Raw genomic sequence first — 18,393 nt, 5'->3', positions numbered from 1 at the left:
GGTGTGGCTGGATGACCAAACTTCTGGGAACATGTGGGTGCGGCCTGATATGCTAATGAGTTGTGCTGTCGGGGGTGTGCCCTAATATGCTAATACGTTTCTGCTGTTCGGTGTGGCCAAATATGCTAATGAGTTCCTGCTGGGCTTTTTCTACAAAAAGAGCCCTGCACATATATATCATCTGATTTATTTTAAAATCACAGAATCATTTCTCAAGATAATTCTAAGAGAGAAACTTTGTTTCAACTTGATTTGTCTGTTGCAGAAACTTGTGATAAAGTACTTATCATTTGTGAAATGGGTTCATTTTCTGTATTGCCAGAATTACTACTTTCCTAGGTTTATTGAAATCACATCCACCTTTCTAGAATTTATGTTCTTACGATTACAGTACAAAAATTGAAAAGGAAAAACGGGAACATGCAAAACAACATGGGATGATACGAACAGAGATCACAGGGGCAGAGATAGCAGAAGAAATGGAAAAAGAAAGGCGACTATTTCAGCTCCAGATGTGTGAAGTAAGTAATCACTGTAGCGTTTTTAATCCTACTTCCTATGAAGTGCTCTGTCAGTCCTGGTGAAGAAATTTCTTTGAAAGGAAATAGTATATTGACTGCTAAGCAATATTTGCAGATCATTGCTTTTGCTCCAAGTAAAGCTCTAGTTATTTATCTTATCTGGGTCCTACATTCCTCTTGGGGCTGATTCTCGTACATTGTAAGATGTGGCTGAGATGAATTTAAGCCGAGTTTCAGTGGTAAAACAATTGTGCAATTGCTTTAATGCGTAAGCAGACCTAAATTTTTCCAAGGAGACTGCTTCTACTGCTGATCACCCTCTAGAGTCCATATAGTGGTGCACTGAAATATTGGCATCTCTGTTTACCGAGATATAGGCCACATTTGTTCATGCTACCTTTTTGGCCTGCTTCCTGACCCATGTCAGTTGGCAAACAAAGGAGAAGGGGGAAAGCAAACTCAACCCGAATTGTACTTGAGAATGCTTCAAGGGTCGAGCCACAGCAAATAAAATTTGTATCAAAACAGATACATTTATTTTGTAGTGTACACAATAAAATAATTACAAACATAGCGCCTGGATATCAGGCTACATTAAGAGTAACCAGGAATGAGCTTTACATAAGCTGTTATAACTTCCTATACAAAATTTATGATCAATATGAAATATCAGTTAACATCACCTGGTCAGGATTGATTTATATTGTTTATCTTCAGGATGTGGTTTCTTTTTTAAAATAAAACTATGTTATATACTATTGACCTCTTGAGGAAGGTCTTTGAGGCTAAAACACATATTGTCCTGTGTTGGTCATTTGATATTTATCATCAACTTTGTATAAGAAATTGTAGCAGTTTATGTAAAGCTTATTCTTGATGACTCTTAATGTAGCTTGATATTCAGGCCCTATGTTTTTATATTATTATGTACACTATAGAATAAATATATTTCTTTTGATACAAATTTTATTTGCTGTAGATTGACCCTTGAAGCATTCTCCATACCCGTTGGCTCCTGATCTCCAGTACCTTACACTTTGTCCATTGTCTATCATGTTTTATCCCACCCTTCATCTAAGGAGGCCAGGACCTTCCCCCTTTTACCTTTAACCTCACAACAACCTTATGAGGTAGCTTAGACTGAGTGAAACTGAGTGACCTAAGATCACTCAGTGAGCAAACATCATGGCTGAGTGGCAATGCAGAGGCCTATCAGTGACTATTAGCCACAGGGTATAGATAGGGACTCTGGGGCAAGTGATGCTCTGTCTTCTTGGTGCTTGGGGGGGGGCAACAGTGGGAGGGCTTCTAATGTCCTGGCCCCACTGGTGGACCTCCTGATGGCACCTGGTATTTCTGGCCCCTGTGTGACACAGAGTGTTGGACTGAATGGGCCTTTGGCCTGATCCAACATTGGCGTTTCTTATGTATGTAATGCAATCCTAGGTCTTTCTGATCCATGACTACATGTTTATAATTTGATAACTGTTAGAAGATGACTGTTACTTTCTCCAGTGGACAGGAGATAGAAGTGTTACAAAATCTAGAAAATTTATAAAATTTTCAAAATAGAATTAGGATGGGCCTGTCCTAAAACTATTGGAGAATACATTATATAAATGAAGAAAGCTGATAATTGTTAGATGTTTGGGATCAAAAGGCAATATATTCATTTCTCATGATATTTTACGTATAAAAGGGAAATATTTGAAGAAGCCCTTTAATATGTCTGTGGTAATTTCATCAGTGATTGCATCATTGTTATGCTTCTCAGAAATCACTTCAAAAGATGGGTTGAAACCATTTGGAAAGAGCAACATTCCCTGTTTTCCCTGTTTTAATTACTTCCAAATAAATGCAAGTTTACTGTGAAATGCTAATCTATAAGCAGTGAAGTGGCTAAATTTGCGGATGACATGAAGTTGTTCAGGGTAGTGAAAAACAGGGAGGGTTGTAAGGCACTCCAAAGGGGGATCTGTCAAGGATGGGCGAGTGGGCATCAGCATGGCAAATGAGGTTCAGTGTGGCCAAGTGCAAAGTGATGCACATTGGGGCCAAAAATCCTGACTATAAATACACGTTGATGGGGTCCAAACTGGCAGAGACTGACCAAGAGAGAGATCTTGGTGTCATAGTAGATAACTCACTGAAAATGTTGAGACAGTGTGCGACTGCAATTAAAAAAGGCCAATGCTATGCTGGGGATGATTAGGAAAGGACCTCTCAGCAAGTATCTTAATGCCCCCGTATAAATTGATGGTGTAACCTCATTTGGAATACTGTGTACAGTTCTGGTCACCACACTGCAAAAAGGATATTATAGCATTGGGAAAAGTGCAGAAAAGGGCAACTAGGATGATAAAAGGGTTGGACCACTTTCCCTATGAAGAAAGGTTAAAGCACTTGGTGCTCTTTAGCTTGGAGAAAGGACAGCTGAGGGGTGACATGATTGAGGTTTATAAGATTATGCATGGGATAGAGCAGGTAGAGAAAGAGGTACTTTTCTCCCTTTCTCACAATACAAGAACTCGTCGGCACTCCATGAAATTGTTGAGCAGTCGGGTTAGAACAGATAAAAGGAAGTACTTCTTTACCCAAAGGGTGATTAACACATGGAATTCACTGCCACTGCTACAGGAAGTGGTGTTGGCTACAAGCATGGACAGCTTCAAGAGGGAATTGGATAAACATATGGAGCAGAGATCCATCAGTGGCTATTAGCCACAGGACATATGTAGGAACTCTGGGGCAAGTGATGCTCTGTATTCTTGGTGCTTGGGGGGGCAATGGTTGGAGGGCTCCTAGTGTCCTGGCCTCACTGGTAGACATCCTGATGGCACCTGGTATTTTTGGCCACTGTGTGACAGAGTGTTGGACTGGATGGGCCATTGGCCTGATCCAACATTGGCTTCTATTATGTTCTTATGCTATTCTGTACACAGTTTTTAAAATCACTGTATTGTTAGAGTGCTTTAGATGTCAGCTGCAAGGCAACTTCTGAGATAATTACTGAATTTGTTAAACAGATCTGAAATAGAACCTATATTTGAACGCAGCTGAGGTATATATAATTATCTATTAAGCTTTGCTTTTTCTTTCTACAGTATCTCATTAAGGTTAATGAAATTAAAACAAAAAAAGGTGTGGACCTTCTACAGAATCTTATTAAATATTATCATGCACAGTGCAAGTAAGTATGATTATTTATTTAAAACATTTTAATTCCAACTTTCCACCTAATCAGGGTCCACAAGGCAGTGAATAGAAAAACAATGATAAAATTTAATTAAAAGCATGTAAACAAAAACATAATAATCACTTTGCTATTTTGATACAATCTATAAAACATAACATATCTTTTATTATTTGATGTGATAATGTCTCCCCTATGTACTGGGTGTTAGATATTATTTTGTTCTATCAGTGCCCTTGTGTTCCTCTGGTGTTCGCTGCCTTCTGTTGACTGAATACATTATTGCCTTGACATGAGGCCATCTTGCACCAGAAAAATAGATGAGCTATGATGGACCAAAACATGGTGTTAACTGTGTATGCTCGCAAATTTTAAATATTCCTTCCATTTTCAAACTAAAAACATCTTCTTTTCTCCTTCTGGTGAGCCCTTGCTTAATCTTTCTTTCACCTCAAAGCTCTTTTCATTCAATACATATTAAGTAATTAGTGGTGCTCAGTTCTTCATGTGGAAGGCCAACTTTTACTTTTTCATATGGGCTATAGAAACTGCCTTATACAGAACCAGACCATTGGTCCATCAGAGTTAGTATTTTCTACTCAGACAGTCAGCGGCCTTCCAGGATTTTAGGTAGTGTCTTTCATATCACCTACCAACTTTTAACTGGAGATGACAAGAGATTGAATGACGGACGTTCTGCAGGCAAAGCAGAAGCTCGACTGCTGAGCCACAAATTTGGTTTGTCAGAGTACTGTGAGCATCAGCCGAAATTTTGGCAGTGTTGTACAGGATAATGGGAACCATTCTGGAAAGACAAATGGGGGAGGAGAGAAATGTATTCTTCCAGTGAAACGGGTTGGGCAGAGGGCATACAGATAGTTGTAAAAGAGGCTGATAAGTGGCAGGGCTTTTTTGGGGGGGTAACACGCCGGAATGGAGTTCCAGAACCTCTTCAACAAAATTCTTTTAAAAATGTTTAAAAGTTCAAGTTTTCAGTATACAAATTGAAAACTTTATTTCCCACTTGACAGTTCCAGCACCTCTTTTTCCAAAAATAAAGCCCTGATAACTGGTATATATCTGATGAACCCAGCACTTCTTGAACTGATATTAAGGAACGGTGTCGCCGCGCCATGCTGACCGGAAGTCCTGAACCCCGCACTTCTTGAACTGATATTAAGGAACGGTTTAGCCCCTGTCATATCAAACAGTACTTTGCCCCAGGGGTCATTTTGTAGAAAAAGAGGTGCAGGAGCTCATTAGCATAACTTATTTGCATATGCCACACCCCCTGACGTCACCGGAAGTGTGTCAGAAGGCAACACCCACCACTCAGGCTCCACTGGACTGTTTTGGATTGCTAGCTATTGGGGGGACGGGGGACGCGCAGATCTGTCCTGGCAGAGGAGGGAGGGCTTGTACCTGAATAAAACTTGGTCTTAAAGGTGCCACTGGACTGTTTTGGGCCAGGGGGCCAGGGGGAAGGGCTCTGCAACTTACCTGGCTGCTTCTTGCTCTGACTGAAGGCTGCTGGGAGAAGGGGGTGGGGCTTGCTGCATGTGCCCGCCCCCTGGGCTCTTTACTGCCGGAGCTCTGCTCCTGTGTGCTCCTGCAGGAAATTACCCCTGCTTTACCCCATCACTGTTCCCTCTAATTTTCCCCCCTACTGAGCAGAATAGTTCACATCCTGAGCCAAATATAACTGCTGTGATCTTGAAATGGACAAAGGGCAGTGCAAGACCCTGTGCGGCGCTGGATTGCTGCTGGGCGGGGCTTCCTGTGTTAATGAGTGGCCGCTCCCACAGACAACCTGTGCCTCATGTATTTTGCCTTGAGGCCATGTGCTCTCGTCCTGCTCCATGAAGTGAGTGAGCGTACAAGCTCAATACTGATTTTAAGAGTACAAAAAATGTGGAGATGATGCAAACCTATTCCTCAAGATTACATTGTGATATTCTAGGGGATTTATGCAGGTTTGTATTTTCACTGGGCACATATATTTATCATGCATCTCTGTGAGTATTTTGTGTAGTCATAAACAGTTTATTAGGTTTAAAAGCCTATAGGCCATACGCAATAAAAGTTGATTTTAAACTTTTTAAAAGGTTTTAAACATTTAAAAAGACAGTATAACAGAAATGTGCCACATCTATCATACAATTATTGCACAAAGTACTCAGCAGAAGTCTCAACCTTGTAGATTCAGAAAACGAAGAAAATTTTAATAGCCGTTTCCTCAGGAACTTTTCTCTCGCAACTGCATGTTTTGGGCAACCAAAAAAATATATGGGCAAGTGAGTCTATAGTTGCTAATGGGCAGTCGCAATAGCGTTTACTTGCTGGAATGCCCTGAAAATGACCCTGTGCAGATGGGAATGCATTGCAGCATACCACCGTATATGCTCTTCTCAACTTAGGAACAGATAGCACGTACAAATAGTGTGGTATGTCAAATTTGATGGAGTATTTAATCCCCACATAAAGTGGTGAGCATTTCCGTGTGGCATCCCTTTGTAACGCATTCCAGTCGTGCGCCGTTAATTTTCTGTTGAGCAGCACTGCTCTAATTTTAGATGTTAAATTCCCTGTTTTATGTATGCCTAGTTGCTTAAATTTTGTGTCCACAATATTATTCCATCCTTGCCAGTATCGTTCTTGAACTGATAGAGAAGTCAAAGTTGGAAGATTTTCAGTAGTCAGCAATCTGTATTTATAGTTGTATAGTCATAAACACTGAATCAGTGTCGAAGACCAAAATCAGTGCATCTCTGAGCCACTTACCAGTTAGGTGATACTTATAAGGAAAAGGTATGCGTGAATAAAAATTAAAATGTAAGTTTTAATGATCTTAAGTAATGACTATGATTTGCAAATGATATGCAGATATTTATTATACATTGCGTATTTGCAGGGGAGGGCATGTGGGCAGTATACTTTAGATTTTTATTAAGATGTTCAGTTTTCTTTCTGAAGTACTGGTGGTTTATAAAAACATTCAACTCATATATTGCTGATAAATCACAGGTATTTTCCGTTATAGTTTCTTCCAAGATGGCTTGAAAACAGCTGATAAACTGAAACAGTATATTGAAAAATTGGCTGCTGATTTATATAATGTAAGTTATGATCTGGGTATATTGTCTGTTTTTCTGAGGATTCTTACTAAAGGGTAAAGGAAAGATTTAGTTGTTTAAATCACAAAAGAACTCTCTTTGTTTGAGAATACAATCTTCATACCATTTAAACAAATCAGAAACTCCCACTGGATTAGTTTGAAGGAAATGGTTTGAAGATTGCAACTTGAAGCCCAGTGATACTGCTTTCTATTGTCCTCTTATGAGCGGCATATCACATTTATTTGACAAATAAAATATCCTGGCTGTCTAGAGATTAGAAAAAGCAACATCTTCCAGAGTCTTAATAAGACTTTCCAAATTATGAAAATTACTAATCTTACTATAAACAAATAGACAAGGGAAATTCATTGATGTATTTATATGGATTTATGTATCTGGTAAAACAGATCACTGAATTGCATTAACATTTAAAATGAAGTATTACATTCTAGCTTGCCTATGATTTCTGCATTTGAAGAGGCATATTTATGTTTTATTAATCTGTTGATATTTGAACTTTGTATTTGTGACTTAACAGTACACTATTATTGTTGTTATTGATATTTGCATTCTTAGTTTATGCAAAATCTTTTTGTCCTTTTAAAATATAAATTAAATGAAGGCTGTATGTCAAATTACAAATTAATGTATAATCATTGACCAGGATGCTGTTTGCTTCACTAAAAAAAGATTTTTCTCCCCTCTGATTGTGGTTGCAATAGTAGTAATGTTCAGACAACTTTTTAAAACCAAAAATAAGGCTGTCCTTGTTGAATCAACCTACAGCTCTTGTTTTCCAGTTGTTAATCCATGCCAAGAACTCTGCATTAATTTGAGCATGTCCTGAAAAAGGCCAAAGAAATGCTTTTTTCTCAAAATACTCTCAGAGGGCCACATTGGAAACTTATCCCTGGGACATTAAGACAGTTGCTATGGAGTGAGCAGGGAACTATACCCTTCTGTTCACACTAAATACTGATGCTAGACATCTGTAAACCATTTGTTGCCTCTTCTGATTTAAATTTCTCTTAAATTTATTTATATCAGTATAGAATAAAAGTATACATAATGTTCAATTGAACAAAATAGGAGTCCAGTGGCACCTTTAAGACCAACGAAGTTTAATTCTGGGTGTAAGCTTTCATGTGCATGCATACTTCTTCTGAAGAACTGTGCATGCACATGAAAGTTTATACCCAGAATTCTGAAGAACTGTGCATGCACATGAAAGCTTATATCCAGGGGTCGTTTCGTAGAAAAAGAGCTAGGGGAGCTCATTAGCATAACTCATTAGCATACGCCACACCCCCTAACATCACCGGAAGTGTGTCATAAGGCCACACCCCCTGAATGCGCTCGCCTGCTTCGGGATAGGGGATCAAAGTGTAATACAAGCCTCCTCCGAGACTTGATCACACCAATCTCAACTCTCTCTTGGGTCTTGATGCCTGCCAGTCATTCCCCTGCCTGGGGGAAGCCGTTTTGGACCAAAATACAGTTTAAACTGCTGTAAGGAACACCCGTCCACCCTGAGCACTTACAGGGTGCGTCAAATCGCCATTTTACCCGGACCGAAAGCAGGGGGCGGGGCGTCATCGTGTGCCCCGCCCCCCGCACCTCACCCGGGGGAATGGCGATCCCCCGCGATTCCCCCCGAATCGACCCCTGCTTATATCCAGAATTAAACTTTGTTGGTCTTAAAGGTGCCACTAGACTCAAATTTTGTTCTGTTGTTTCAGACCAACACAGCTACCCACCTGAATCTATCATAATGGTCAATTGATAACTGTCGTTTAACTTCATGATATATATATATTGTTTAAATATGAGTAGAGCTTTAGAATATTAAGATAAATAGGTATGGTTTTGCCTCTCTAGATAAAGCAGACACAGGATGAAGAAAAGAAGCAGCTCACTGCACTCAGAGACTTGATAAAATCCTCACTACAGCTTGATCAGAAGGAGGTAAGAATCTAAAGCAGAAAGTTTATGTGCCAGTTTACACATTTTAAAGGGATACACTTAAAATGTTTTACAGTTATAGTGTACACACTCGATAAGCATGTGCTTTCAACTATGGATATGTTAGGGATATGTAATTTAGGTTGACCATGTCCCCTTGCCATATGTGTGATGTTTATTAGTGTGTAATACATGTTGCTTATGCGGACGTTTTAATGCAAGATTATTTATTTTTATTTTTTTATCCTTATATTTCTACCCCGCCCTCCCCGCAAGCAGGCTCAGGGCGGCTTACAATAGGGCAACAAGTGCCTTCACATAAAAATTATGCTTGGTTTGCGGATCTAACACTGCTCAATAAAATGTTCACCATAAATAATGTTTCATTCCCAGTAGTGCCACAACTGCACATTTTTAAAATTGGGCCCTTTCAGTACATAGAGTATATTGGTAGAATTATTCAAGCTTAGTGGCTAAGAGTTTTAATTTGAATTTAGAAGGGCTGTTTCATACATTAGCCCTTCTGACAGTGACATTTGCCAACAACCATGTTAGTAAGAAAAGTTTATTGCTGCTTAAGAAAAATCACTAGAGGTGTGTGCTGCTTCTTCTGGGTCCTGTCACAATGCCTCTGACTCTAGTCCTCAAGGGAATATTGCAACAGAATATCTTGGGAGTTCTAGCCGACATTTTTATGTGGTCTGACTGAGTTTTGGTAGCTGGGGTTAGGTTTAAATTTCTGGGACTTTAATGGCAATTGTCCTTTCCATTTGTCAGGATATGTGGTATGACCTAATTTGATCCCTAAATATGGATAAGATAGAAAATAAATTGATTGCAAAGGAGATAAGACAAGCTCATCATCTCTTGAACTAAAACAACTGTGTACAGGCAGGCCTGACCATTTGTGTCTCACTGGGTGCGTTCAGACGGGGCCTTTCTGCCGGCATAAACTGCACCGGTTGGAACCGGTGCAGTTTATGCCGGCAGAAACGCGATCACACTTACCTCCATCTTGCGGATCCCTTGGGAGAGGTTCGGCGTGTTGCTGGCGCTCCGACGGCAAAGAAGAGGTGACTGGTACCGTAATCATTCTAAGAACTGGGCAGAGGGTCATGTTAGAGACTATTCGACTATGTGGATGAGCACAGATATTAGAAGATTTACGGCTGGATTAGAGGACTATCGATAGACCGGGGGGAAAGCCGGAAGCCTCAGGCTTCCGACGGAAATGGCTAGGCACCGGTGGAGAGCGATCAGACGCCGGGGTGCACCGTTTACCACCGTTGCACTCAATATACCACCACTTGGGACCTAGTGGCAGAGTGCAACGGTGTAAAGGGCTTTACACCGGTTAGGGACAGGATGCAGATGTGCCCCGTCTGAACGCCGGTAAGTACAACGATTGGAACCGGCACCCTAACCGATATAAAGCCCACGTCTGAACGCACCCACTGAGTGAAATATAGGCATCAGATGCACCAAGGATGCAGCTCACATGTTGTCTAACACTAAAAATGGGGAGAGGGTGCTGTTGAGCAGATCACAGTGAATAGCCAGTGGACTGCGTTCAGCATGGTTGGGCAAAGACCTGATTCAGGTGTTATGATCCTCTTTTTTTTTGCATGTTCTCACCAGTTGCCGGCATCATTATATCTAATTCAGAAAATGGCCTCAGATGTGGATTATTAAATCCACACATTAGGGCCACGTACAGAGAACAAGGATTTTTCAGGAAACTTCCAGGATTGCAAAAGTTAGACAAAAGAGGTGGAAAAGATGTAAAAGTTTTTTAAAAAAGAGACCCTGCAGTATAATATTTCAAGATCTCAGCCATCATTATGGGTTGCCTAGCAACCCCGTCAAGAAATGCTACAGTGTGGCAGCAGAAGTGTGATAGACGGCTGGGACAAGAAACGATAGGGAGAGAGAGAGAGCAACTATGCCAGTAAAAGAGAGAGGGAATGAGGGCAAGTATGATGAAAGAGAGACGGAGCCCTGCTAGGAAGGGGAAATGGGGAAGAGATAGGGAAGAGATGAACTGTGGCTCCAAGGGGGAAGTTGGGGTGGGAAAAGGCTCTCTGCTCCAGTCTTATTGCTTCATGCAAACTGTCTACCCCTCTTCTCCAAGCCTCTCCATGCAGTACCCAGCTGATGGGGGTATATGGATCAGAGGTGCTTTCCCCTCCAGCCCCCCCCCCCCCAGCAGCAGTGGCGGCGGCTTTGGAGCGCAGAGTGAACGGGATACACTTTCCATTCTGCCTCCTGCATGCCCTCTGTCCCAAGCCTCTGGCTGCTGAGAAAGCATCAAGGAAGAAGAGAGAAAAAGCTGCAATGGGAAGGTGGGGAAGAAGAGGGGGAGGACACGGAGAGCTCTCTCTTGTTCCTTGGTCATCTCATGATTGCTGATCCCCCCCCCCGAAAATTCTTTTAACTAGTTAGTTGCTTTTTAATAAATTGACTCTTTTTCAAAACCCCAGTACATGTGCCACCATGAGATATTGAAGGAAGTGTGAACTAATGGAATCTAACAAGCAAAAGCTACCATTGTTGGAGGAAAAAGAATGTCACAGACCAGAATTTTATTGTAGCCTTAAAAAAAATTAACTGCTTTAACTTGTAGCTCTGCCAATTAAGATGTCTGTATACCTTTTGAAATGCTTCTTAGTTGATTGATCTACTCATTAAGCCAGTTACAGTGTGTAGCTCTTAAAAACAGGTTGGGTCTCCTGATGTTATTTGGGTACATTGTTATGTTGCAAGTAATCTGGAAGGAACATGAAAAAATTGCCTCCGGCAAAAAGCATTGATGTAAACTTCTGCACTTTAGTTCCGATATGACATCAACTGAAATGTTAACATAGAAAGTAAGATGACAAGCTAACTTTTGTGTTTGATTCCAATTAGTAATAAAATGTGCTACATAATGTCTTTCTTTAAAAGGCACCTTTTAGAATATCTGAAATGCATATTGCTTGGTTCTGTAGGAAATAAATTTCTAATTATAGTTGTAGCAGATGCTCTGCTTAGTAAACCATAAAAATTGTACCTTGAAGAGAAGCTAGCAAATATCTGTCCCCAGTCTTGCATTAACGAACATAATTATGTACATTTCGTAGTCAGAAGCTGAAGTTTCTCTAACCTTTATAAATTAGCATAATTAGGGTGTGTTTTAGCTATCATATAATGTTTTAATAATACTCTTCATATAATATATTTTTATCTACAATATAATATTTTAATATTATTTTATCTAAAGTAGCCATCAAGGGCTTCAGTTCCCTGGGGTTTTCCACAGATGGAGGAGATTTCTGTCTGCAGAGTGGGACTTCTCTACCTCCCCTGCTCACTGCAGCCCAAAATGCTGTTCCTGAGGGTAAGGGGTCCCCCAGGAACAGCACAGGGAGGAGGTCTGGATGACTGTAATTTGTGAGTTCAAAGAACAACTGGCAGGGAAGTTTCAGTAGAATACGTTCTGGTCGTACTTTTTAAAATCATTAAAAACCTCAATATTCCAAAATTGTATATTTTTATAAAACAACCTTTTTAGTAACATGCACATATATCAGGTTCCAAAGGGCCATGTGGACAGCACTTTATGTACAGTGGTGCTTCTGTGACCTACTTCTTGAAGATGGTTCTGCTTTGTTGTAGTGGTTAAGTGCGCGGATTCTAATCTGGGAGAACTGGGTTTGATTCCCCACTCCTCCACTTGCACCTGGCTGGATGACCTTGGGCAAGCCATAGTTCTGATAAGAGCTGTTCTTGAAAAGAGCCGTTTCTGTCAAGAGCTCTCTCAGCCCCACCTACCTCACAGGGTGTCTGTTGTGGGGAGGGGAAGGGAAAGGAGTTTGTAAGCCGCTCTGAGACACCTTTGGGTAGTGAAGGGCGGGGTATAAATCCAATCTCCTCCTCCTCATCTGCTGACCTCCATTGCAGTGCATTAAAGTGAAGCTTGCACAAAAAAGGGGAGAAGTCTGGTGAATTTGCATGCACATAAGAGAATGTCTGGACCCTGGGCATATAAAATAGCAGAATAGCTAGATTATTCCTTAGCTGATTTGAAATTATATTTTTAAGAGCTCCTTCCTTTAACTATCAGTTAACATTGTCATGTATGGCTGCGAGAGTTGGACTATAAGGAAGGCCGAGCGCCAAAGATTAGATTCTTTTGAACAATAGTGCTGGAGAAGACTCCTGAGAGTCCCTTGGACTGCAAGAAGATCAAATCAGTCAATCCTAAAAGAAATCAACCCTGACTGTTCCCTGGAAGGCCAGATAATGAAACTGAAGCTCAAATACTTTGGCCACCAAATGAGAAGGGAGCACTCACTGGAGAAGACCCTGATGCTGGGAAAGATTGAAGGTCAAAGAAGACGGGGACGGCAAAGGATGAGATGGTTAGACAGTGTCATAGATGCAACGAACACGAAATTGAGCCAACTTCAGAGGACGGCGGAAGACAGGAAGGGCTGGCGTGATCTGGTCCATGGGGTCGCAAAGAGTCGGACTCGAATGTGCGACTGAACAACAACAACGTTGTCACATTATTTATATTTATACATACACTTTCTCTGCAACATGCAGACTCAGAACAGTTTTGAGACTTGTATAAAACACATCACTACACACACACACATTCTGGAAATGGGTGGCATGGGAAGAATCCAGGCATTTGCTTTCTGGTAAGGTTGCCATGTTTCAGTTGGTAGCTGGAGATCTCTTGGAATTAAAACTGATCTCCAGATTACAGAGATCAGTTCCCCCGCAGAAAAATGACTGCTTTGGAGGATGGACTCTGTTGCAGTGAGGTCTAGCCCCTCCTCAAGCCCCCACCCCAGGTTTTAACCCCAGGTATTTACTAACTCAGAGTTGACAATGGTAATGTCTGGGCTGGCAGACAGATTCCTTTCTCCTACATCTTTCCAAATCCTGAGAAGATATCCAGAGTCCTTAAGGCTATGCAGGGTCACAGATGAAGAGTGAGAGGTCGAGAATAAGTCATGCCAGATCAACCTTATCTCCTTTTTGATAGAGTTACCAAAATGGTTGACTCTGGCAATGCTGTGGATATAGTGTATCTAGATTTTAGTAAAGCATTCAACAAAGTTTCTCATGATATCCTTGAGGATAAGCTGGTTAAGTGTGGGCTAGATGGTGCAACTGTTAGATGGATTCGTGGTTGGTTGAAAAATCGTACCCAACGAGTGCTCGTAAATGGCTCTGCGTCTACGTGGAGGGAAGTCTCGAGTGGAGTGCCACAGGGCTCGGTCCTAGGCCCAGTGTTGTTCAATGTTTTTATAAATGACCTGGAGGTAGAGGGGATGCTTATCAAATTTGCAGATGACACAAAGTTAGGTGGGATTGCTAATTCTGAAGAAGACAGAGTCAGGATTCAAAATGGTTCTAGATGGTTCAAAATGATCTAGATAGGCTGGAACAGTGGGGCTGAGACAAATAAAATGAATTTCAATAGAGATAAGTGCAAAGTCCTACACTTAGGTACAAAAAAATCAAAGGCATAGATATAGAATGGGAGGGATTTGGCTTGACAGCAGCACATAGCCTGGAAGCCAGGGTGGGGGGAAGACCAAGGAATTATGGGACCAGGACATACTTTTAGCCTTTTGTTTATAATATTTTTATCCCACACTATCAATTTAAAGGAACCTCACTTATAGCAATAAGACCATATTGTTACAGAACAATCCTATGTATATCTACTCAGAAATAAGAGCCAGGTGGGTAGCGTGTTGGTCTGAAGCAGTAGAACAAATTTTGAGTCCAGTGGCTCCTTTAAGACCAACAAAGTTTTATTCAAGGTATGAGGTTTTGTGGGCATGCACCCTTTTTCAAATACACTGGAAAGGTAGGTAAAGTTCAAACTTATAGACGGGCTGAACAGCAAATTAACATGTAACATGATGAAGAGTCAGGATTCAAAATGCTCTAGATAGGCTGGAGCAGTGGGCTGAGACAAATAAAATGAATTTCAATAGAGATAAGTGCAAAGTCCTACACTTAGGTACAAAAAAATCAAAGGCACAGATATAGAATGGGAGGGACGTGGCTTGACAGCAGCACATGTGAAAGGGATCTAGGTGTTCTGGTTGATCACAAGCTAAACATGAGGCTAGAGTACAATGTGGCTTCGAAGAAAGCTAATGCAATCTTAGGATGCATTAACAGTCTTGTGTCCAGATCACGGGAGGTGGTGGTTCCACTCTGTTCTGCTATGGTCCGGCCCCACCTGGAGTCCTGTGTCCAGTTTTGGGCACCACATTTTAGGAAGGATGTTGACAAGCTCAAGCGTGTCCAGAAGAGGGCAACCAGGATGGTGAGAGGGTTGGAATCCAAGTCTTATGAGGAAAGGCTGAAAGAGTTGGGTCTGTTTAGCCTGGGAAAGAGAAGGCTTAGAGGGGACAGGATTGCAGTGTTCAAGTATTTGAAGGGCTGTCATGTAGAAGATGGAGCAGATCTATTCTGTTTTGCTCCGGATTGCAAGACTAGATCTAATGGGTGGAAATTACAAGGGAGTCGTTACCGGCTAAATATCAGGAGAAACTTCCTAACCGTTAGAGTGGTTGAGAAGTGGAACAGTCTGCCTCGGGAGGTGGGGGATGCTCCATCGCTGGACGTTTTCAAGCAGAGGCTGGACAACCATCTTTCGGGTATGTTGTAGGTATGTAGGGCTATCTTTCAGTATACTCCTGCAGAGTGCAGGGGGTTGGACTAGATGACCTGGAAGGTCCCTTCCAACTCTCACACTCTATGATTCTAAGAGCCTTTTGGCTTGTCCCTCTGACATGTGATAGGCTTGAAATACCTGGAGAAGAGGGACGGGAAAAGGTTTATCTGTTCTTCTTCAGCTGGCCCAGATTTCCCATTTCCCTCTTCCACCTGCTGCCTTAAGTTCCTGTAAGGTGGAAAGGTGGCTAATCAGTGTTTGAACTCTGTAATATTTTAAATACTATAGTTATTTGTGCCTGAGGTATCGATCATCACAATGAATATAATAGTTGCGTGCACATATGTTTTCTTAGCTGGAAGGAGAGTGAGAAGTTCATGTCAGGATTTTTTTTTTAAAAAACGAACACCTGAAGCTAAAACCAAAATAGCAGTATTGACTTTCCAGAGAGGAAATCTTATCAGGATAGAATATTGTTTTTAAGAATTCTAATAATCAGAATGTGTGTATTAAAGTACGAAAATTATCTTGATGTATTTTTGTACAGTATTGACTTTATCAGTCATGTTCGTAAAAGTAATATAAATACTTTCTACACTTAGAATTTGTCATGTGCCTTCTGTAGAATTCTAATCTTATGTGACTAAAGCTGGTCATTTTAAAATCAACAATTTTGGCAAAATGTAGGGAGTCACATGATTTTTTAAGATAGTCATACTTTTAATTTGAATCCTTTTATTCAAAGATTGCCCTGACCTGGGTGGGCCAGGCTAGCCTGATCTTGTCAGATCTTGGAAATTAAGTTGGGCAGCCCTAGTTAGTACTTAGATGGGAGACCCAGGAAGTCCAGAGGACCATACAGAGGCAGGCAATGGCAAATCACCACTGTTCATCTCTTGCCCTGAAAACCCTAAAGGGTTGCCATAAGTTGGCTGCAAATGGACCGTGTTTTCCATTCAAAGGTTCCATACTATCTCTCCCCCAGCTGAGGAAGAATTTAGGAATTTATTTAAAACTGTGACTACCTTAACAAAACTTGTGATTTCCCACCCATTACACATCTTAACTATGTTAGACAGTGAATGGTTTCTGCATTTTTCTTAACTAGATCTTAAATATTACAAAATTGCATTTCATATCTACTTCCTGCATTTCATGACTCCTTGATAGGGATCCCAAGTCCCCCTGGGGGGAGAGGCCCGTTCCCCGGCGGCACTGGATCGGGCCCCGGGGGAACTCCGCCCCGATGTGCGCGTCACCCGGAGGTAACGGGAGGACGCCAGGCACGCTGGGGGCGGGGCTACAGCCATCCAAGGGAAAACTCTATGGTTTTCCCTTGGATGGCCGTGGCCCCGCCCCCAGTGTGCCTGGCGTCTTCCCCTCACTTCCGGGTGACGTGCATGCGGTGCGCGCGCCAGACGCCGGCCGGGAACCCCCCGCTCTCAGCGAAAATCCACTTGGCAACCCTGTTAAAGACTAACAAAATTTACTTCAGCATGAGCTTTCATGAGTCAGAGCTCAGCTCCCCAGCAATACAGTAAGCTTTAGACAGGATTTCATTCTGATCTGTTTTTGGTGGTTATAATATCTCACACCTATTCTAGGTGAACAGATTTCTCTTTTGATTAGATCTTGTTATACACCGCCTTCTTCCCACTCCTCAGTATTTAACACAGCCTGATAGATGTAGACGTACATTTCTGTGCACTTGAGGAAATGAGCTCTGACTCACGAAACGATCAAACTGTTTAGTCTTTTATAAGGTGCTAACCCTTCTGCTTCCCAAGTGCCTTGAAAGCCCCTTGCTGGAGTTGCCATAAGTCAGTTGTGACTTGACGGCACTTCGATAGGTAAGGTGGAAAATTTTATTTGTGGTCCCTGTTTTGCTACTTAAATTGCAAATATTTAAAAAGGGGAAAGGGTAAACAGTACAGTTACAGGTGTTAGGCATTAGCTGGCGGGGCAGGGAATCCCAGATTCAGAAACAGGGACAGTTACATCAAAACAATTCATGCTGCCAAATGGTTATCATTCATTATTTGCCATCACTGGCCCTTCCTCTTCCCCCCCTTTCCAAAAAGGAGTGATGTAAAATGCAGCCCATTACCCAGCATGCAGTGACCATGGACTGTCCAAGCATGCCTGTTCCTTGCTGCTATTATTACTTGATGTTGCTACAGTGTAAATGGTGTAATTGAAGAGGCTGCAAAATGAGCAAGAATGTTCCTCTATTATCAAATAATGCTGTCTTAAAATGTTCTACTTTTTTCTTCCTATGTTGCCTTTGCCTTTCCTGATCGAAGTCTAGGAGAGTAAGTCAATGCTTTAATGAGTCATTGCTTTTATAATGAATTTGCAGGCCGTTTAGTTGCTGCATTCTTTCATCAAGTGTTACTCTGTGTTTCCATCTTTCCGTATGTACATATTCACATGCTGCATAGGCCCGCTCACACATGTATATGGGATTACATTCCATTTTTTTTAAAACCATAAACTAAACCCAGTAGCTTATTGTAGTAAACCTAAATAAATAAGGCGACCGTGTACATTTCATGCTGCATGTATAGCTTACTTATTTCTGTTGACTGTTTTCCCCAAATTCTGTCATTTTATTTTTTATTACAATATCCCATCATTCTCATTTAAAGCCTTCATCATCTTTTCCCAATATGCCTTGATTTCTTTTACTGCTCAAAAAGATTCGTATAATGAGGTGGGAGCTTTATGCAAAGCAGGGTCTTCTAAAAAAGATTTGGAAAAGGGAAAAAAAATGTTTCTTTGTTTCTAGGATTCGCAGAGCAGGCAAGGAGGCTACAGCATGCATCAGCTTCAGGGAAATAAGGAATATGGCAGTGAGAAGAAAGGATATCTTTTAAAGAAAAGTGACGGGTATGTACTTTAGAAAAAGTATAA

At 41.3% G+C, this 18,393-nt stretch overlaps 1 protein-coding gene across 1 annotated transcript in view; it reads left to right on the top strand.

Moving 5' to 3' along the window:
- Nucleotides 1-18,393, top strand: part of ASAP1 (ArfGAP with SH3 domain, ankyrin repeat and PH domain 1) — a 270,879-nt gene that overhangs the window by 180,780 nt on the left and 71,706 nt on the right. The window contains exons 8-13 of the mRNA XM_015415263.1: nt 392-521; nt 3,626-3,711; nt 6,755-6,830; nt 8,709-8,795; nt 17,784-17,792; nt 18,269-18,369. Coding sequence (XP_015270749.1) covers nt 392-521; nt 3,626-3,711; nt 6,755-6,830; nt 8,709-8,795; nt 17,784-17,792; nt 18,269-18,369 — 489 coding nt within the window. The remainder of the gene's footprint in view (nt 1-391; nt 522-3,625; nt 3,712-6,754; nt 6,831-8,708; nt 8,796-17,783; nt 17,793-18,268; nt 18,370-18,393) is intronic.

This window comes from Gekko japonicus, unplaced genomic scaffold, assembly GCF_001447785.1.
Source record: "Gekko japonicus isolate JY-2015 unplaced genomic scaffold, Gekko_japonicus_V1.1 scaffold1963, whole genome shotgun sequence".
Classification (NCBI taxonomy): domain Eukaryota; kingdom Metazoa; phylum Chordata; class Lepidosauria; order Squamata; family Gekkonidae; genus Gekko; species Gekko japonicus.
The sequence above is the reverse complement of the archived record's forward strand: the minus strand, read 5'-3'. Positions and strand labels throughout refer to the sequence as shown.